The sequence below is a fragment of the Rhinolophus hipposideros genome (genome assembly GCF_964194185.1).
Source record: "Rhinolophus hipposideros genome assembly, chromosome: 23".
Taxonomy (NCBI): Eukaryota; Metazoa; Chordata; class Mammalia; order Chiroptera; family Rhinolophidae; genus Rhinolophus; species Rhinolophus hipposideros.
This window is the reverse complement of record NC_138069.1, coordinates 43,032,723-43,054,246: the sequence shown is the minus strand read 5'-3', so window position 1 is coordinate 43,054,246 and position 21,524 is coordinate 43,032,723. Positions and strand designations below refer to the sequence as shown.

General features: G+C 48.7%; 1 protein-coding gene across 1 annotated transcript in view; it reads left to right on the top strand.

Annotated features, from left to right (window-relative positions):
• Window positions 1-21,524, top strand: part of SDK1 (sidekick cell adhesion molecule 1) — a gene marked incomplete at its 5' end in the record, with an annotated part of 671,475 nt that overhangs the window by 540,484 nt on the left and 109,467 nt on the right. Inside the window, 3 exons of the mRNA XM_081035288.1 lie at window positions 6,989-7,087; window positions 13,651-13,842; window positions 17,384-17,505. Of these exons, the coding sequence (XP_080891414.1) occupies window positions 6,989-7,087; window positions 13,651-13,842; window positions 17,384-17,505 (413 nt within the window). The remainder of the gene's footprint in view (window positions 1-6,988; window positions 7,088-13,650; window positions 13,843-17,383; window positions 17,506-21,524) is intronic.

Sequence of the window (21,524 nt, the reverse complement as noted above, 5' to 3'; positions counted from 1 at the left end):
CAATTACCTCTATGTGACGTGAAACGGGTAAATTTTACATTTTTCTTCATATTTTCCCACACGTGAATTCTCATTTCTACAATAGGACGTGTGTCCTCTGGAAGGAGAATTAAGACTAGTGTAAGTTGTTTGAAAGGTCACCAGAGCTGTCGCTGCCTCTCTCCCAGCGTCCTCCTCTCCCATCTCGCTGGGTCTGGATGTGGCCTAGCCTTCCAGACTTTTCTCTACTTGGTCCTTTGCGCTGCACTGTCCTGCTCCCCACTGTCCTCTCAGCAGGTGGCATGTACAGAGGTCAAGGCCGTCCAGTGAGCTTCCTCATGGCAATGCCCCTCCACTTCTCAGTTGCCCTGTGTTCTCACCTCGTTCCTCTTCCCTCATCTCTCGGAGGATGAAGAGTCTGACCTTTCTTGGCCCACAGGTATGGTCACGTCTCCTGCACCAGCAGTGGCAGCTCCCCGACTGTACTGCCTACTGTCACCTAGCTAGCTCCTCACCTCCTCCCAGCATAAACGATGACTCTGCCCTCCTAACTACTCACGCTCCCCACGTCCCTTCTCAGCCCGGCTCTCACTCCACTTCTCTGCTGTGACTAGCTTGCCACTGCCTCAGACCCATGTCAAACTGGTGACACAGGCAGAGTAGTAGATTTCCTGACCTCAGAGACCACTGACCTTCCTCCCATAAAACAGCTAAAATAAAAAGTAACTCTTCCACTATTAACTGATTCTGGAAGTTCTTCCCATACTCTCCCTTTGGTCTACCTGCTTGGTGTTCAACTGAAATGGTTACTGAAATATTTAGAGACTGACGTGCAGATGTGAGAAATAGCACTGAGATCCATGTACACTTTGTTCAGTTCCCCCAGTGTGTTCTCCAGTTTCGTGTGTTCTTGTGTGTGTGTGATTCTATATGATTTATCAGATGTGTAGGTTTGTGTATCTACCAGCACAGTCAGATACAGAGTGGTTTCGTCAACACGATTCTTCTTTTACAGCCATACCCATCTCCCTTTCTTTCTTCCTTTCTAATCTATGTGCCTTTTATTGCTTTTTCTTACCTTGGTCTTGACCATAGAGGGAAAGCATTTAGTCTTTCACTATTAAGTATGATGCTTTTTATATCTGTTCTTTACCAGGTTGAGGCAATTCCCCTCCATCACTAACTTGCTGAGTTTTTGTCATGAATAAAAGTTGAATGTTCACAATTGCTTTTATGGCATCAATTGATAGGATTGTATGATTTTTTTTTTTTTTTAGCTTATTGATTGACATGGTCAATTGAGTTTCACATGTTGAACCAACCTTGTATACTTGGAATAAATCCCACTTGGTCATGGTGTGTAATTATTTTTTACGTTGTTGGATTCAGTTTGCAACTTCTTCATGGAGGGTGTTTTGCATTTAAGTTCATGAGAGATATTGGTCTGTATTTTTACTTTCCTGGGCTTGCTGTTTTTTTGACTGGTTTCGGTATCAGGGTAATATTGGCCCTGATAAGTTTAGACATGTTACATCCTGTTCTGTTTTCTGGAAGAGATTGTGTAAAGTTGGTGTTAATTCTTCTTTAAATGTTTGGTAGTTTTCCAGTGAAATCCTTTGGACCTGGAGATTTCTTTTGGGGAAATATTTTAATTATAAATTCAATTTCTTTAACGGTCGTAGTACTGTTCAGTTGTCTGTTTCATCTTGGTTGAGTTCTAGTAGTTTGCAATTTTCAAGGAATCTTCTAAGATGTTGAATTTGTGAGTGTAAAGTTGTTGGTAGTACTCCCGTATTGTCTTCGTAATGCAGGATACGTAATCATATTCCTTATTTCATTCCTAATATTGGTGATCTGTTTCTTCTGTGTGTTTTTTTTAATTTGTTTGTTTGTTGTCATTCTTCCTAGAAATTTGTCAATTTTATTGATTTTTTTCGAAGAACCAGCTTTTTGTTTCATTGATTTTTCTCTATTGTTTTCCCATTTTCAATTTCATTGATTTCTGCTCTTATTTTCTTCCTACTGCTTGCTTTGGGTTTATTTTTCTCTTCTTTCTTTAATTTCTTGAAGTAGCACTTCAAGATTATTGATTTGAGGCCTGTGCACATTTCTAATGTAAGCATTTGGCGCTATAAATTTTCCTCTACTACTTTGGCTGCATCCCATATATTTTGATATGTTGTATTTTATTTTCATTCAGTTATATATATTTTTATTTTCTTTGAGACTTCTTCTTTGACCCGTAGATTATTTAGAAGTGTGCTATTTAATTTCCATGTGTTGGACATTTTCTTTTTGTCTTTTTGCTATTGACTTCTAGTTGGATTACATCATGGTCAAAGAACACATTTTGTATAATTCCAATTCTGTTAGGTGTATTAAGGGTTTGTTTTATGGCCCAGCATATGATCAATCTTGGTGAGTGTTTAATGAGTGCTTAAAAAAATCGAGTGTATTCTGCTGTGGAATCTGCTTTTCAATCATAAACTTTATACCCCTCATCAGCATTTAGAATTAAAGGAGAAAGTTGAACAAGTTCAGCCTTTTCCTTAAAAAAAAAAAAAAATTGTGACAATTTCATCAAGTCCTATGCCTGTTATGCCTATCATAATTATAGTTGATTGACTGATTCAGTTCTTCACCTATGCAACATACGGGCATGTATATGTACTCACATTCAGATGTCTGTACAATGCCTATTATGTGGGCGGTAGCCAGCTGGGTATTGAAGGGGTTGCAGAAATAAGCACAGAAATAAGCCTTTAGAGCTCTGAGCCTAATGAGATGCGTGGTGGACATGACCGAGGTCAGTGCCACTGAGGAAGGATGTCCAAGAAGTGACAGGAGTAGCCCAGTGAAGAGGGACAGAAAACACCTCGGGGAGTCAGATAAGGCTTGTAGAGATGAAATTGAACGCAACCTTGATAAATGAGCTTTTCATGCAAAAAACTGGATGAGGACATCCAGATAGAAGAAATAGAATCCATAAAGCAAAGAGAATAGAAGAGTGTGTGAGAAAATATGAGGTGTTCAGCATGGCTGTAGTATAGTATGTGGGCTTGGGGGGGCAGTGGGTATAAAAACAAGTTGGGAACAGATCCAGAAGAGCCGATTGCTAAGTTAAGGCACTCGGACAAAGACAGTCGAGGCATTGGAGGACCCCAAAGGGTTTCCATTAGGGCTGTTATTTGAGTGGATCTGCTGTCTTAAAGCTCAGTCTGTCATCTTATGATGATAGACTGGAGGTTAAGGTGAGGGAATCTGGGAAGAAGGCCGACATTACAAGGCCATGGAGACAGCAATGGGCGAGATTCTGGAGACATGTCACAAAGAATTGGTGGCTCGTTAGATTTAGGAGATGGGGAGAAGGAATTCTCCAGGATGACTCCACATCCTCGGGCTTACGTGGCTGGATAGATGGTGATGCCAGTAACCGAAACGTCGAATCATGTCCAGGGTGAAGACGCTGGCTTTAGCTGGGATGCACAGGGTGGACTCAGGGCAGCAGAGTCTGAAGATGTCGACTTGGGAGTCCTGGCAATTAGCGATTGTGACCTTATTTTCCAAGGAAAGGTTAGGGAACACAACTGAGTATGTGGTCTAACCACAGATGGAAATACTTGAAACCAGTTCTGCCTCTGAGCGTGCAAGCCATGAGGTCCGTAGCAGCTAAACCTACCTCCATGGATAAAGTCCCTTTGGGAATCAGTGGGCAAAGTGCATGGGGCTTACGAGAAGGGAGAAGCTCGCTGGGCTGTGGCACAGCCATGTGCAAGCAGGCTGCTTGGGGAGGAGCTTAGTCTTTCGCGATTGAATACAGACAGAGGCCAGCAGAGGGCTGGCTCTCCGGAAGGGGACAGAAGTGTTGCTTGGATGAAGGGCACGTTCTCTATTCACCTGCAGGAAAATACAGCCTGATTCCTTCATGTTCAGGGTGAGGTGGGAAGGGGGATTCCTGGTGGGAGGAACTGGACGCTGAAGTCAGAGAGGCGGCAAAGCATTCTGGAAGCATCATCTACCAAGCATCTCCTTGCAGCTCTTCATTATCTGGGTTTTCCTCTCATTCATTAGCTGAACCGAGTAAGGGCAACATCTCAGCTGAGACCACCGCCAGGTCCGACTGGATATGACTTTTCAGAGGATGCTTATTTAAAATACAAAGTGGCAAAAGAATGTCTTCAAATAACAGGAAAGAGTCTGGCTGGATCCCTTACTCCAAAGACCCACTGTTGCCAATTAAACAAACAGACAAAGCTGTGGGGAGACATGCTCTACAGCAATATAGCCTGACATGGAACACTGAGGGCAGTTAGGGCACCATTTGTAAGTAAGAAGAGAAATGGGAATGTCCTTCTTGGAAATTAAGGAAAATGGAAGTGATGTCATCTTTTTGGCGTTTTCTCAGGGAAGCACCGTTTTTTGATAGTCGGGAAGCCTGTTACCCTATATGGAAAGAGAGCCGCCCTTAAGTGTGGAGAGAGGTTGGCAGACTGTTGGAAGGCTGAGCGCAGGCTTGGTCTGGGCTTGGTGCCGCCTCACAGGGAACACGGGACCAAGGGCTGCAGAACAGTGTCCATCGCCTTGTAGCTGATGGTGCTGCACTGAGTTCCACATCCACCAAGCCCCTTCTAAAGCTCCACAGAAACAAGAACTCGGGTGGGGGTGGTGGTGGGGGAGCGAGCGAGCGGGGCAGTAAAGAGGAAACAGAATATAAATTTTAAGCCTAGACATGGCCAGCTTCTTCCAGCAGCGCTGGAGGACAGCGAAATTGGGCAGACATCCAGGAAGCAGAAACACTGAGAACATATGAAAGGAGCAAAAAGCTTTCTTTGCTGCTCCATCGATCGATAGAAGAACAAGTCAGTTCAAAAATCTGTCAGAATGTCTTTCTGGATCCTCAGAACGGGGGCAGGATGAGATGGTCTTGACAGCCATTGTTCTTTACCATCCTCCACACTCCAGAGGGAAATTTGTCAGAGTGTCTGAGCTTATACATGAAAAGCCTTTTGAAAGTTCCGCCCAGATGAGTGTATTTGCTGAGGCTGTTACCATATTTTTAAAAGGATGAGCTGTGCTGAGAGGCTTTGTCCTAGTGCCAGCTGAGTACATACGAGGTGTTGAATTCACCTGAAATCTGCTATCTGTGCGAGCAGGGCAGATGGTAGCCAGAACCGGGATGGGGCTTCTCTGCAGGAGCCCCGTGAACTGTCTTTGGAGAGACAACCAACACCCTTGACTTCCTGCTCTCCTATTTTAAGGTTTAAAAAATGGCGTGTTTTTTTTTTTTATTAGGAGGTAGATCTCAGCGGGACATTGTTCCGAGGTCCCCCAGGGGAGGCAGTGGCACAGCGCTGGCCCGAGGGACGTGGTGTGCCTGCCTGGCCTGCTTGCGCTTCGCTGACATGTGCAGAATCAGTCAAACCCTCCTCTCCTCTCCGCTCCATTCTCCTCCTTTCCCTCCTTTGTCTCCAGTTCTGCCTTCGAACCTCCCTCTGCGCCTCCCTGACAGTCCCTTACCTTCTCCTGGACTGGGCACTGAGCGGGATGGGCATGGGGACAGGGCAGGGAAGCAAGCACAGCAAGTCTGAGCGAAGCAGCCATATTTGCCAGTGAAATGCCGGATGAGCGCCATACGAAGCTCGGCCTGGAACAGTGGAGCCCCGTCTCCCTTCCCCTATTCCATCTGAGGGCTCTAGCTCCTAGAAAGAATTTCCTTTTCCATCTGCGGAAAATAACCAGCCACCTGTGAGAGCATCACTCTTGGCACAGCCACCTCTTCCCGCCCTGTGACCGCACAGGGAGGTGACCCTGATGGGACCTGTTGTAGGAGCAGTAAGGGGCTGGCTGTGAACGCAGGGGAGCTGGAGCATGAGGTGGGGGTAAGAGCCCTTGGACACCACTGCGGTCCCACCCATGGCCCACTTGCTCTCTGTCCTGCGGCCCTCTCGGTCAAGCCGGAGGTCCGCGTGCTAGCCCAGCTCTGTGCTGAGGAGCTGCATGTGCTCCGGAAGTGGCCTCGCTGCTCTGGGCTGAGATGGCCAGTGGCAAAGTGGGAGACAGGTCAGAGCAGATATGTAGTGTCCAGCTGGCTTGGACAAGCCGCGGTCCTAGACCTGTTTCACCCAGGTGTTTTCAAAGTGACAATAAGCTCATCTCAGACAGGACTTTATGTTCTGATGATATGATAACTGACAACTAACAGTAATCATGGCAGCGCATGTCAGTCGGCGTTTGTGTGGTGCCCGGGACATGTCTTACTGCATTTTATTCCGCAGTCACCTTGCAGGGTGAGTTATTTTTATTTCCCCATTTTACAGATGAACAAACTAAGGCTTAGAGAGTTAAGTAATTGCACAACCAGCAAGCAGTGGGGCCAGGCTTCAAACCCAGCTGAGCAACGTGAAACCACAGTTCTGCCACTCTGTCCTCCTGGGTTAGGAGAAGGGCTTCGGTGCAAAGAAACTCCTGGAACATTTTTGCTGGAACTTTCTCGAGCCCTGGCCGACCCCTGCGGAGGCCGTGGGAGAGTGAGGAGGTATTTGGAGCCAGGGCTGCTAGATGAGGTAGGCAGGCATCAGCCCTAGACCAGCTGTGGGTCCCCCTGCCCTGGCATCACAAGGGCCTCGTGGCCCCACACAAGCCCCACACGGCTGCAGTGTATCCAGGGCCACTGGGTGCAAGCGATTGCCTTTCAGGATCCAGCCAGCCTGACTGTACTAATCACATTAGCGCGAGGAGAAGGGTGGAGGAGGAACTGGGTATGACTCTCCTGCTGCCGGTCTCTGCATGGCAGGGACGAAGCTGAGGACAATAATTGATGTGACCTTAGCCAGGACACCTTTCGACCTCGAGTTCCCCGGTTTTTACTGACATTACCTATGGGTCTGGCCTGCAGGCTCTGGCCTGGCTCATCACTTATTTCCCTTTTATAGTTAGAAGTTTCCACACAAATCTGACCAAAAGAGAACGGGCTATTGTGTTAACAGATGACTTTCTTTTTAATTGCTAGAACCAGGAGCTGTGGGACATCTAAGTTTCACAGAGATTCTGGACACATCTCTCAAGGTCAGCTGGCAGGAGCCCCTGGAGAAAAACGGCATCATTACAGGTAAGTGTCCCTGTTTTCCAGAAAAGAAAAACCAGGTTTGTCCCAACAGAAGGGGATGGGTATAGCTCCAAACAAAACTGGCGGCAGAGTGGAGCCGTGCCTGCGTCTTCTGTGGGACAGCTGGCCATGGGGCAGGGGTCTGAGGCTCAGTCCCCACTCCCAGCCACCTTTAGGGCCATTTCCCTGCATGGCTCAGCCTCAGAGTTCAGAGACGTAGTCTCCTTGCATTGTCTTAACAGACCTCCAAAGTCTCGCTCATCAATGAGAATGGGTCATTTCATCGCAACACAGTAAAGTAAATATTGATATTATGACCAATTTACAGAGGATACAACAGGCTCAGAGAGGTGAGGTGACCTTTCCTTCATTCAGCAAACTTGCAGGAATGCCTACGGTGTGCAGCACTTGGCTAAAATGCTGCCGATCGGGCAGTGACCCCAACACTTACCCGCCAGCATCTTGGTCCCCACCCCACCGTGGGCAAGTGGCGAGGGAACGACGAAGTCTGGGTCTCCTGCCTCCCAGTGCCGTGCTCCTTGCCCTCCCAACAGTGCCTTTTGGGATGGAAGGATGAGGAGAGGCAGTGGAGGTGGGAGAGCCAGCGCAGGCCTGCAGGGGTGAGTGGGGTGAGCCGTGCAGGGGTGAGTGGGGTGAGCCATGTGGGCGTGAGTAGGGCGAGCGGTGCGGGGGCTGAGCACATGCCATCGGCTCCTCTTGTGGTCTCTGGGGAACAGCTAGCCTTTTATAGGGTTCTTAATGGTTTTATTTAATAAAGTAAGTTTCTGAAAACCCTTTCAGATTAAACTTAATTTAAATCTTGGTTTGGAAAAAAATAGTTCTAGGTTTGATGAAACCAGCGCAGGCTTTGGCCTCAGGTGAAGGCAGGGAGGCCCCTGTGTTGCACTGTGGTTGGCACTCTGGGGGCATCAGCTTACCTCAGGCCCTCCACTTCTCACCTGTGGGCCTCTAACCCCCCTCGTGGGCCCAGAGCAGCTTGGCCCCCCGCGGGCATCCCTTTCATTGAGAGTAAACATTGCGTGAAATGCCCAGGCAGCCAGCCATTCACTACTCTGGGGCTCCATCACCCGTTTACTGGCGCATGTTCTATGGCAGGCCCTCTCTGGGGCCAGCTCCACAGCTCATGTCGTATCAAGGGCTCCTACCCTGCTGTCTGCAGTCGGCCCAGAGGCATCAGGAGGACCCAGCTCCTGACCAAGTCCTTTCCATCCTGCTAGCAAGTCTCTAGGAGCCTGACTGTGCTGTCCCTCAGTCAGTGGTTGTGTTGTCCCACAGCCCACAGAAGCCTGTGTCATCCCTCATGTGCCCAATGGCCCGTGCAGCCTGCTCATGCAGCCAGGGCACTGAGAAACTGCATGGAGACCAGGAACGGTGTGTGTCCCCGCTGCCTGGCTGCAGGGTTCTGGGCCCTTTTCCCCCTGCCCTGTCCTGGACGCAGCAGCAATAGTGACCCTGGTCCCGTCTCACATGCAGGCGCCTTCGCATTACAGGACCTTGTTTAATTTTGGAACAACCACACGAGGTGCATGCTATAAGCCCAGCTGAGACCTTGGGTAGCCATGTCCCAGGGTCACATGGCCGGCAGGTGACCGAGCCAGCACGGGGACCCAGGTGTCTGTGTCCTCTCCCTGCACGATCAGCGTGCTGGAGGTGGGCTTGGAACCGTGCTGTTCACCCCAACCCAGACGTTTCCTCTCTCCTGGATTCACAGCTTTCTTGTCATCTCCCGAAGTTTCTCAACATAGCCCAGGCCACAGAAACACCTAACAGTCCTGTTGATTAGTTAGTTAGGTGCAAGCAACTCAAATTTATATGCCATTTGAATAAATAAATATGAAGTTAATAGACTTAATAGCCATTTGAATAAATAATATGCATTAACTAGAAAAACGTGTATTTCCTCCTTAACGGACCTGGGATGAGTGTTCCCGATGGCGTGTGCTCTGCTGGCACTGCCCCTCCTCTCACATGGGGAATAGTGGACCCGCCACCTTAATGTCCTGTTCCGCGTTGGCTTTCATGTAGCACGTGCTTCCTTATCACAGAAACCACCACGAGCTCAGCTTTGCACAGACAGGATGTATGCAGAGGCTCCGGGCCCACTCTGACCCTGAGCTTGGAAATGACTCGAGCGAGAGGCAGTGCAGTGTCCCCGACACAGGCAGGAGCACGCTGTTTCTGGGGCCCTTCAGTGTCCCCCAGCGCACAGCCTGGCACTGTTCCTAACACAGGCCAACCCCCCACTTCTCACCTGCACAGTGCTCTCTGTCATCCGAACGCCACCAGGACCCCATACAGAATGGGGTGCTCAGGTCACATCACAGAGGGCACCTGTGATCTGATGTCACCTCCAACCCTCACTTTGCAAAAATCAACGTATGAATCTGGTTCTGCCCCAGAAGCTGATGTTGAAATGCCCACTTTCCATGAGGTTAGAGCTCCAGGAATGGGAGGAAGTCACTGTCGAAGGTGGACATCAAAACCCTGATCTGTGTGCGTCTGCGGCCCGCTTAGTGCAGCATTGCAAATGCTGGGCGTGCAGGGAGCAGGCCCCTCGTGCCTGGAGTAAAAGGAGTCAGACGAAGGGGCGACCCAGCCGCCCAGATAAGCTGGTGCCGGGGAAAACAAAGCCAAACCCGTCAGCGGGAGGGAGGCGACCAGGTGGAGGAAAAGGCTTCCCAGCCCCAAACCCCGGGACCCGGGGACCCGTGTGTGGCCTGAATGAGCCACACGATCTCAGAGGTGGGCCGCCTGGTGGGAGAGGCAGGTCACTGCCGTCTGCCCGCCTGCCCCATTCTCAGTCTGGCCAGGACCCCTTGGGGGGCAGTTTGACGCAGAAGGGCTCCCCTCTTAGTGTTCGTGCCAGAGCCCTGCCCGTCCTTCTGAACACACACACTTCGCTTGTCTTCATCTGAAAGTAAACTCTCGGGCGCCGTCTGAGTGGAGCCAACTTCACACTAAGCGCTGGTTGCCAGTGTTTCAATTGATGAGCCTCTGTTCTCAGCAGCCAGTGGGGCTTAGCTCAGTTTTGCATTTTATGTAAACAAATGCTTGTCGTTCCCAGCCACAGCCTGTTGTTGACTATGAAGCTTGGCCTTCGAAGTTCTGGGTTTTCAGAGCCGGGTCCGCTGGGATCCTGTCCACTCTGATCCTTGCCTGGGAGCACAGCTTTAGGCAGACGCTCTGCTTTTTCCTCTCAGAGGCCCCCTGGCCCCCTTTGACTTCATCTGGCCTTTGACAGCCACATGTCAAATTGCCCAGAGCCCGCAAATTTGGGGTAGATGCCTGCAGCTACCTGGGAAAGGTGTGGGGGTGAAGGCCACCCACAGGGGAGACCCAATGGCTGTCTTCTTTGTTGCATGAGGTGTCTGTGCCACCACCTCCCCAGTGGCCCCTGCCCTTGGTGACACTCTCCCTGGCACTGGACTCTCTGACCCTACTGACAGGTCAGCACCCACATTGCCCTGGCTGCCAGTGGCACATTCTGGCGACACCGTGAAGGGCTAGTCCTTGCTGGAGGTAGAGCGCTTTGCCAAGTGCAGCAAAAGGGAGGCCGTGCTTGTTGGCAAACCAAGGGCCACTTTCGGGAATGTCGATGTGGCAGCACCCGCTGTCCTTGGAAGCCCCTGTGAACACCGTAGGCTGCGCTTCAGTGTGTGCCCGTCATGGGCCTTTGATGGCCCAGTGCCCCGTCCCGTTTCCCTGAAAGTAAGACCTGGCTGGACCATCAGCTCTAGTGCGTCTTTGGAGCAGAAATTAATATAAGACCCGGTATTGTATTGTATTGTATTATATTATATTATATACTCGGTATTATAGTATATTATAGTATAGTATAGTACAGTATAGTATATAAGACCCGGTCTTATAGTAAAATATATGTTATAGTAAAATAACACTGGCTCTTATATTAATTTTTGCTCCAAGAGACGCATTAGAGCTGATGGTCCGGCTAGGTCTTATTTTCAGGGAAACACGGTAGGAAGCCACACTTTACCAGCCTTGTGAGCAGTACTTGCAGGTGAGCAACCCCTGGGCCTCCATTATCTGGGGCTGGAAGAGAGGGAGGCGCCAGGAGGGGCGGCCTGTGCCCACCCCAGCAAATTGCCCATTTCGCTCTCATTGTGAATTCCAGCATCTTCCACTCTCGCTCCGTGAACTGATTTATGAGGGCCAGGATGCAGACAGACAGTTTGTGATTGGATGTACTGCTCTCTTGTAGAGAATTTACTTCAGATCAACAGAAAATTATTTCTGAAGCTCCCTCGATCGTTAGTCTCAGTTAGGCAGCCGTTCGGAGCAGGTAGGGTGCCAACTGGAGGCGGCCGGCTCCTGGCTCTGGCAGCTCTGTCCTCTCGCCCCTCACACGCTGCAACCACCTGAAACATGCGTGTCCCAAAACGCTGTGCGACATCAGAGGGTCTGTTCCCCAGCACATGCCCACAGCTCCGTCTACCTGTGTGCGGCCAGCACCTCGCACCATCTCCCGTCGCGCGGCCGGGCCTGCACTCCCCTTCCGGGGTTTCCTCGTGCCTTGCCTGCGTAGAGGAGGCTCCTCGGGCAGCCACTGGTGTTGCAGGCATCCATGACGGCTGGAGCATGCCGAGTGACCGTGCCCATCAACCCTGCATGGCTGCCCTGCTGACACGCTGGGGTGCAGTGTTTGGGCTCCAGATTGCCGTGCTGCACAAGGCTCTGTGTGTTAACAAATTCTGATGAAGAACAGCTTTTAAACAAATAAAATTGTCTGAAAGACAAGGTTGTAAGACTAACAAAGCTTTCTCTTTCCATCCTTTCAGAGGAGACCCTGAATGCCAAATTATTTAGATTGATCAGGCAGAGCCCACCGAGGTCAGGGGTGGCTTCCCAGCTTCCTCGTAGGTCAAGACTTGCAAGACAAGGTGGCTTGGAAGGAGGCCCTGGGGGGTGCAAAGAGCCTGGGCATTCCCCGCAAACCCTGGCCAGGTTCTAGCAAGTTCACAGCCTCGCTGTCCCATGGTTTTCTTTTTTGTAAAATGAGGGTGATGACGGCTCCAGTCCAGAGGGCTGCTGTGAAGACTAAATAATATGCATAAGGGGCTCGGAACACCATGGGACGGTGGTAAATACTCTCTATGTGTGTGAAGTTATTAGTACTCGTTCCCTGGAAGGTTTGTCTCTTTTTAAAGTTGTAGAATTAGTTTAAAAATTCTGAATTAGCAAAAAGGGAAGAACTGATTGATTTTAGTGCATTGAGAATGGCGGGGGTGGGCGTCAGGTTGGATAGCCAGGAGGACAACATCCTAAGGTCGTCTGGAGCCAGGGTGGGAGTGGGAGTGGGTGGCGTTGAGTGGTCAGCCCGTGGGAGACAGGCAGTCTGGGTCCTGCAGTCAAAGAAGGTGTTAGCGGTCCACAGGGGCCTGGGCTGGGGCCCAGAAGCCACCGTGGCCTTCAGGCAGTAATTGGGGGCCTCTGATGTGCACTGAGGCACCCAGCTTTCTGCCTATCTTTGCTCCCCGGGCTGGAAGAGGGCTGAGGGACAGCAGACAGGCAGCGGCTTCTGACATTAATCTTTTTTTTTTTTTAATATTAAAGTCCCAAACGCTGTCCTCTAAATTCTTGTTTACCTGAAGTACAAGTTTCTAACTATATTTATTGCTTTCATCAGAATGAGAAGGAACTTTAAGATGCCTCCTAGTGCTTCAGCGTCCCCGAGCTTATTGACTGGAAAGAAGGAAAAGCAAGCATTTTCAGTGGTTTCCCTTTGCCTTGGGACCCGGGAGCCCTTTCCATCACCGTCTCCCTCTTTACAAGACAGGCTTAAGCTTTCTCTAATCACATAAACTCCCCTCCGAGGGGGTTGATTCAGGGGCTGGCTGGGTCTTTTTTCTCTGAGCCCAAAATCACGATGGTATCTGAGGTTGAATAAATTGTGATTATGAGGCCCTGCTGGACTGAGCAGAGTACCGGGGAAAATCAGATTTCACTAGGAAAACAGGGACTCAAAGGCGGGGGAGGCCGAGCCAGGAGCAAAACTTAGATACTTGGGTGAAGAGACACCTTTTAAGGCAAGGCTCTCGCACAGGGGAAGAGTGTTCCATCCGTCATCCCCGGAGGAAAAGGAGCCGTGTTTCCACAAATTAGTTGCAACCCAGCAGCAAGCTACTGATTTAGGGTACTGTCTAATGAAAATATGAGCTTATAAAAATGGAAATATTGCTGAAACGCATCCATAATTTGACAAGAGAAGGTTAAGTCATGCACAGCAGCTGGCCGTATCATTCGTCATCCTTCAATCCATGCACCAGCTACTGAGGTTACCAGAATGTCAGACAGGCCTGGTCCTCCTGCAGCTCGCTCTGTGGCGTGGGACCAGGCCACCCAGGACTAGGTGGTGCCATGGGGGTTTCTCGGGGAGCATACAGGACGGAGGCGCAACTCTAGGCCCATTTCGTTAGGGCAGTGGGTTCCTGCCAGATGTCGGGGATCCACAAGACCAGCAGGGCATCCAGCCTTTGCCCTTGGCTTTCAGGAGACCCCAGACTAACTCTGCTACCACTTTCTAGGCTATCAGATTTCCTGGGAAGTGTACGGGAAGAACAACTCTCGGCTCACACACACTCTCAATAACACGACGCACGAATATAAAATCCAAGGACTGTCTTCTCTCACCACCTACACCATTGAGGTGGCTGCCCTCACTGCGCTGGGCGCCGGCCTGGCGACCTCATCCACCATTTCTTCTGGAGTGCCTCCAGGTCAGTAAGATCGCACTGCGGCCTCCCTGCTCCTCATTTCCCTTAGAGATTTCTGACACTCAGAGTTGATTGGCATTTTTGTGGAGAAGCTACTGGGGGCCTTTGAAAGAGGGGTATCAGTTTCCTGCTGCAATGGTTGGTGGGGGTAAGTGGAGGATGACCTACCATCAGTCTTGTTTCCCAGCAGCTTCTTATCGTGGCTTAACCTTTCTTCTGTCAGGGTGTGGGTTGGTGGGAATGGGCTTATGGACAAGGAGGAGAGATCTGGGTTCCAGGACTGAGGTCCCGCCCTCCAAGAAAACTATAAATCAAGGACCTCACAGAAGAAAAATGCAAACCTTATTTAAGAAAGAGAAGTAGGGAATGTTGATATTAAAATTAAGAATAGTGTCAACATAAGGAATGCCCACACCTACAGAAAAATTTTATTAAGAATTTATTTGAGTTTACTTGAGCCAAACTGACGGCAATTGCCAGAAAGCAGGATCTCAAATGTTTCAGACAGTAACAGTATCCATATGCATTTGAAATTAAGGACGGAACTAAGGAAGATTTACATGAAGGTGGGAGAAAGCAAGGCGGGGTTTAGGTTACTGGATAGTTAACAAGTTTATGTGCTTCCTTGAGGGTAGTTACTCCTCTGAGGGGGTCTGAAAAAGAGGACCACTCTGGCATTTTAAAGGTGTGTGAACTAGATGCACAGAACCAATGGAGTGGGCTGCTGAAGGCCAAGATGAGCCTTTTACTAAAGAAATTACACGCCTGGGACGAGACATGTAATTGCCCAGATAGGAATCTATGATTAGGTCACCCTGTTGAGGTTGCTTCCCATAGAACCCCTTTTTCGTCCACAGTGCAAAGCATAAAACTTTATTCATTCAACAAAACAATGAAAATTTGTGTTTGAGTACAGAATAAGCAGTAGGAGAAGGTGGGAAGGGAAGGGAAAGAGAGAGAGGGAGAGACAACGTCCAGATGAGGAGAGTATTCACGCAAAGCCACCTGCTAAGGTCGAGTTTGCTGGCTGCTGTGGGAATGGGTGACACCTGCTGTCATGTCCTTTTGAAATGCAGATTATCTTCTTAGAGGTTCAGCACACTTCCTTCAGCTCTGGACAATTGCTACTCATCGTTTTCTCTCCAGTTTTAAAGTTTATGTTGAAAATGAAAGTGCTTCTCCAAGGAATCCATAAATACCTGTGATAAAATATTGTGGGGTTACCAGTTCAATTTTGTAATTAAAGCTGTAGGTCTCTTGCCATTTAAAAGATGTCAGTCTGCCTTATTTTGGTCTTTGAGAACAGCACGATTGCCTTATTCGTAAGGGCCTGAAAGATCCCTCCGAAAGTAGCATTTATCCCATATGGTAGCCCCAGATCCAGTTCTGTCTTATAACCTGATTATTTTATTTCAAGGGCAATAAGCATGATCTGAAGAGAAAACAAATCAAACGTGTGCAGTCAAAAAAAAGAATCCCCTCGGAGTAAACGTGCTCACAGCTCAATACCCCTCCTCACAAGTCAGTGAGACAACCCAGCAGTCCCAGCACAAGTATATGTGGTGGTGGAAAGGAGCATAACCTCTTAGGGAACTTTCTAGAAGCCATTAGACCAACCCTGCCAGCTGGGAGCCTTGAGCCCAGCAGTGTCCCAAAGCAAGTCTACTATCCACAAAGAAACAGCCATCGTTGTCCTCTTGCCAAGGCAGTGGTTCCTACCGTCACATGCATCAATCCCTGGAGCTTCTTTAAAAACTGTGTGCTGGGCCCATTCCCCAGGGTCACCTCCCGGGGCTGGGTGAGGCTGGAGAATGTGCCTGTGGAACAAGCCCTCAGGTGCAATAGAGGATGCTGGTCAGGGCCAGATTCTGAGGCAAATGGTATTTTATAAAAAGGCATTTACAAAATATTTATTCTTTTAAGAAAGAAGTCTTTGGCTTACACAAAGATTCATTTTCTTCTAGTAAATAGCCAGTTCCCAAAGCACATATTTAAAATAGTTAGTACTTTAACAACTAGGGGTTGGTGGTAATGATGGCATATTGTTAAATTTGTTAGAAATAGCTCACATAGAGTGACTGGGGGTAACGTTGGAGCCCACCCAGAGGTGTGAGCAGCTTTTCCCTTGGATGGTTTGGACACTGTCCAACCAGGGCAGGGAGCAGGCTAGCTGGCCTCCAGAAGGCCCCTGTCCCCAGCACTCCTGTGATGAGCATGACATGAGCTGCAGAGCAGGACTCAGAGGGGAGGGGAGCCTGGACCCCTGGTTGAATGGACCCCTAATGAAAATGGGTTTGCAGAGAGCCCGGGGCCGATTACGTAGCTGAAAAACTTCTCATGTCGCTCAGAAGCGTTGGAGAGCAAGGTACAAGTCAGGTCACCTGGAGCCAGAGTCTTCCGAAGATGGCGCTGAGTGTTCTAAGCATCGGCCAGAAGCAAAATCATGACGGCGACCACTTTGGAGGCTGTATTCTGTTTGCTGTGTTCGAAATTTCCATCCGTTAATGACTGAAGGACTCTTTTAAGAATCCAGAGAGCTGAGAAATATAAAGAAGCGTCACTTGTCCTTCGATTTAAACATTTTCTGCCTCAAACTCATTAAAGTAGATGTGGAAAGGACCCTTGAGATCCTAGCGACTTGCCTGTGCCAGTGTGGAATTGATCACAGGAGTGGTTTTGGTGTTCCTGTGCCAGCCCGGGGTTTGCATGCCCCAAGCAGTGGCGAATGAGGAAGCCATTCCTCGGGAGCTGTGCAGCCTGAAAGCCTTTCTGCTGCTTGCACTGCACCTCTCTCCTTCATTCTACCCCGTTATCTTTCTCTAGAGTGGTTTGCATTGCACACTCATGTAAGAGCTGTCATTTTGAAGTCACAGTCTTTCACTTCTGAGTGGGACAGGCCCTTTGGGGGAGGAGCCTACCAAAGGGTCTCAATGCAGCAAGCAGGTAGCTGTGGAGGGCGAAGGGGGGAAGCCTTCAGAACACACCCTCCCCCCATGTAGTTGCCAGGCAGCTGAACCCAGTTGGAGTGGGAAGAGTTCTGTACTTTCACCTGAATGTGGTTGCCTTGGAAACCAGAGGCTCAGGAGCTGCCCACCTCCCGGTGTCATGCTGCCTAGAACCCCTGGTGTGTGCACGTGAATCGCGGCCACCATCCAGGGGAGGTGGGCACCCAGTTTTCTGTGTGCTTTTAGGAGCTGCTCGTTCATCCTCGCTTCATGCAGCAAGTATCTATCCCACAAGTACCTGCTCTGAACGGACACGAGTAAGACGATCTCCATCTTTAGAGTTTACCCTCGAAGAGGCCACATTACTGTCCCCAAATGCCACTTCACATGGCAGGGAGCCTTTTAGGTGACCCTACTAAGTATGAATCACACTGTGATCATGTTCCTGGGGAGCTATGTCCTTGCTTTCATGGTTTTGAAAACAAATCCTTTTCTAGGTACAAATGCATTTTGAAAATGTTTGTTTGCGACCTGTTTGATGCATTTCTCAGCTGTGCCAGAATTTAAATCTCTACCTTTCCTCTCTCATTTATCTCTAGAACTTCCTGGTGCCCCATCCAATCTGGTCATTTCCAACATCAGCCCTCGCTCAGCCACTCTTCAGTTCCGACCGGGCTATGACGGGAAGACGTCGATCTCCAGATGGGTCGTGGAGGGACAGGTAAGCGTCTCATCGGAGCTGAGAGTTGGAGTTCCCTAAGAGCAGTGCTCTGGGGCCCGCATTTGAGAGACCATGTGCAGTGATCAGCCAGTGGCTGGAGCTGACGTGGGGCGGATTGCAGGGTGGTCCTGTTTGGAGGACGAGCACAGGCTGGAGACAACTGGGGTCTGTGGAAAGGATGTGGAAAGATAAGGGAACCCGAGATGTTAGACTGGAATCTTACTGGACAATAGAAGTGATAATAAGGGTTAAAACTCGAGTTGGTGCAAAAGGGTATCCAAAATTTGATAGCATAGTTGGTTGATTTTTCAAAAGATTCTGTATCACAATCAGCTACCAAACATACTAAGAGGATGAATTGGTATGACTTGTGTATCGAATGAATGAATGCATAAATATGCATTCACTCAACAATATTAATAAAGCATGTTTATTTCCAGTTGCTATCCTAGGCATGAGGGATAAAGCAGTAAACAAAAACTGGCAAAGTTGCTGTTATAAAGGAGAAATTTCTCTCTTAGGAGAGAGAAGGTCCAGTTGCCGGGACTGGGACATGCATGTTCCATGTGAGGGCCAGCAGGGGGTCCTAAGGCTGGGGGAGGGGAGGGGAAGGAAGAGTGGTGGGAAAGGGGTTTGCCTGGGGCCCCAGGGCCCATCGCACAGTCAGGAAAAGGACTTCTCATGTCACTCAGAAGCAGTAGAGCCACTGGAGGGCTGTGGGTCAGAGAGGGCGACACCGCCGCTCTTCCATGTTCGGATAACAGCAGGAGAAAAGAGCCACATTATGGGAAGCAGTGAAGTGTCAAAGTAGTGATTTTCATGACTACTCTTCTGTAAGCCACTTCACTCTTGGGAATTAACCAGACGTTAGGGAACAACTTCCGTAGCCGTATTCAAAATTCTCATGAAGCAACCATTTCTAGAAACGTATGCAAGATTCTAAAGGTGCGAACTAACTAGTTGGGGCTGATCAATAAATGAGGCTGGAACAATTGTTAACTTAGAAAAAAAATCACAGTATATTCTTGCCTCACATCAAATGCAAAAAAGAAATCCCCAGTGAATGAAAACCAAAATTGCAGTCCAAAAACATTAAATGGAGAATTCCAGAAATAAACAATCCCTAAGGTTTAAATTTCGCGCCGTTCTGAGTAACCGATGATATCTTGCACCCGCCCACTCTGCTGCCCGAGACGTGACTCATCCCTTCGGCCGCTGTCTCCGCGCTGCAGACACTCCCGCCCGTGGGTTACTTCGGACTCGTCCGTTATCAGGTCTGTGGTCCCCGATCACAGTGCTGTACTCGAGTCACCCTGATTTCACTTCATAATGGCCCCGAAGCCACTACATGTTCTCCTTACAGAACGTGCTTATAACGAGCCTATTTTATTCTTGGTTATTGTTGTTCTCTTACTGTGCCTGGTTTATAAATCAGACTTCGTCACAGGTGTGCACATGTAGGAAAACACACGGTATATGCAGGGTTTGGTGCTATCCGCGGTTTCAGGCATCCGCTGGGGGTCTTGGAATGTCTCCCTCAAAGATAAGGGGAACCACTGAATAGGAGAAAAATGGCAATGTCACATGAAAAACAAATCTAGCATCTTCAAATCCATCAGAACTAGCTGGACACGCACTTTAAAGGGCCCAGGAGCATGTGGGTGCCCTGGTGTGCCTGGGCCACCTTATGGCTGAGCATGGTGAGTGCCAAGGATGCTGTGCCAGCTTTAGACTTGGGTGTCAGGCGAGGCCAGGCCTCGGTGACAGAAACACCAGCATCTTGATGGCTCACCACACAAGAGCTTTTTTCTGTGCTTCCAGAAACAAACGAGATCACACCACCTGTACTGCGTTCCGTCCACGGGAGTCTGGGAAGTGTCGCTGAGTTTGCCCGAGAAGGGGGGTGGGGTGGTGAACCCAAGCACTCTCTGCTCCACATGTCTGCTTTATGCTTCTGTCCCACAACCTGTTTCTTTACATTTTTTTAACATACCTGAAAGGAAAGAGAACACTATAATGAACTCCCGATACGTGTGCGCTATTTCTCTAGTCTATTATCTAGATTTATCCAGTCCCCTTGTGTTGTTGCTGAAGTGTTTTAAAGCATATCTCAGACCCCATGTAATTTCACCACCAAATAATCAGCGTGTATCTCGAAGATACATGTACACACAACCATGTGGACAAGTTTCACAAACATGATGATAAGCAAAGAATGCCAGGCTCATCATTTGAGTGCAAATCGTATGATTCCACTTCAGTGCCGTTCCAGAAGGAAAAGCAACTTTTGGCCTTCGAGTACTGGGTCTGGGGGTCTTGTGGGAACCAGCGCAGGAGAGTGCCTGGTGGGCTCTGGTGGGCTGGGAAAACTATCTCCTAGTCTGTGCATTTGTCTGCATGTCTCCCTGCCATAAAAATTTGACGTTATAATACGGAAACTTTTTATCATAATTATAATACCATCATCACACCTAATTAATAAAAATTCCTTAATATCACCTAAAATTAGTCCACAGTCGGATTTCCCCAAATTTTCCAAAAACTTTCTCACTATGGTTTTGAAGAAAACAGGATCCACACAAAGTTCACACTGCACATTTGGTTGTCATGTGTCCTAAACCGTTTAAAAATTTTTAAACAGTTTTATCAAAGTATAATTGACTTATAGTAAACTTGATGTATTTAGTGTACACTTTGATAAGCTTTGACTTGTATACATGTCCGTGTGCCTGTGAAAACCCGCACCAGTCCCAATACGGACCACACCATCACCCGTCTCCTGTGCCCTTTGTAACTCCTCTGGGGCCCCTCCCCAGCCAGCAGCCCCTCATCTGCCTTCTGTCACGGTAGATGAAGTCTCTTTCATCTAGACCCCCCCACTGTGTTCCCCGTGTCATTGCCTTCTCAGTCACCCTTTGAAACATCCTGCATTGCAGATGTGCCCTTGACTTCCTGTTCCTCTGTCCCATGTTTCCTGTAAACTGGAAGTTCATTCAAAACCTGATTGGATCGTTTCCACCTTGTTGTCCTGTCGTCGTGGGGCACACTTTCCAGTGGCACTATGTGCCTTCAGACGGCAGCACATCAGGGCACACACGGGTCCAGTTGTCCCACTTGGGGACGCCCACACCCAACCACAGCCTGATCCGCTTCCCCCATCAGCTTTGTAGCTAAGGGCCTAAATTAAGTATTTTCTTAAGATATTCAAAATGGTGATTTTTCTCTCAGTCTTTCCTCACTTCCCCTCATCCCTCGGTCTAGTTAGTCACTCTGAACACAAGAAGGCAGGATAAATGCTGAGTCTTCTTCTTTTAATTCCCAGCTGCAGAGTATGGAACTGGTCTCCCAGTTAGACCCCGTTAAACAGAGTTTTCTTTCTTTTTTTGCCCTATCTCTTTTCCTGAGTACCATTATGAAAGCATAGATGTTTGTACACTCAGTGTGTTTCAGTCACTGAAGCCGTTATTCTTTTTGAACCTAAAACTTAACCATCTTGGCCCATGGGCAGCCCTTCACCTTCCAGCCCCTTTGACATGAGCTTCCTAACCTTTGATGATTTCCTCCCAACACGATGTCCTAGGGTCTTGTGCCTTCCTGCCCTAAGTGCAAAGGGAGCCACTCCTGTGGTGATGGGGGGGGGGGGCTGGTTCCCGTTCGTGTCGAAGGTCATTTAAAGCCCACAGCACCAAGGGTTGGGAAGGGGTGCTCATTGCTACTGGCTAGTCACTGCTTCTGGACCTGGCCAGTGGGTAGAGAGGGGAAATGCACATTTTTTTAAACATCATGAGTTCATACTGATATTTCCAATTCAAATTTAAGATTACTTCACTTTGAATTTATGTTTTACATACCCTTTCCCTTGCATTAAATATTGTTTTTAGCAATATTAACATGGTTACTTATTCTCTTTATCCTACTATTGTATAAAAAGTTTCAGAATTGGAATCTCAGTGGTACTACTAACAATAAGACTACTGAATGCAATTTAAGTATTTATCCTTAGACTATGTTATACTGCG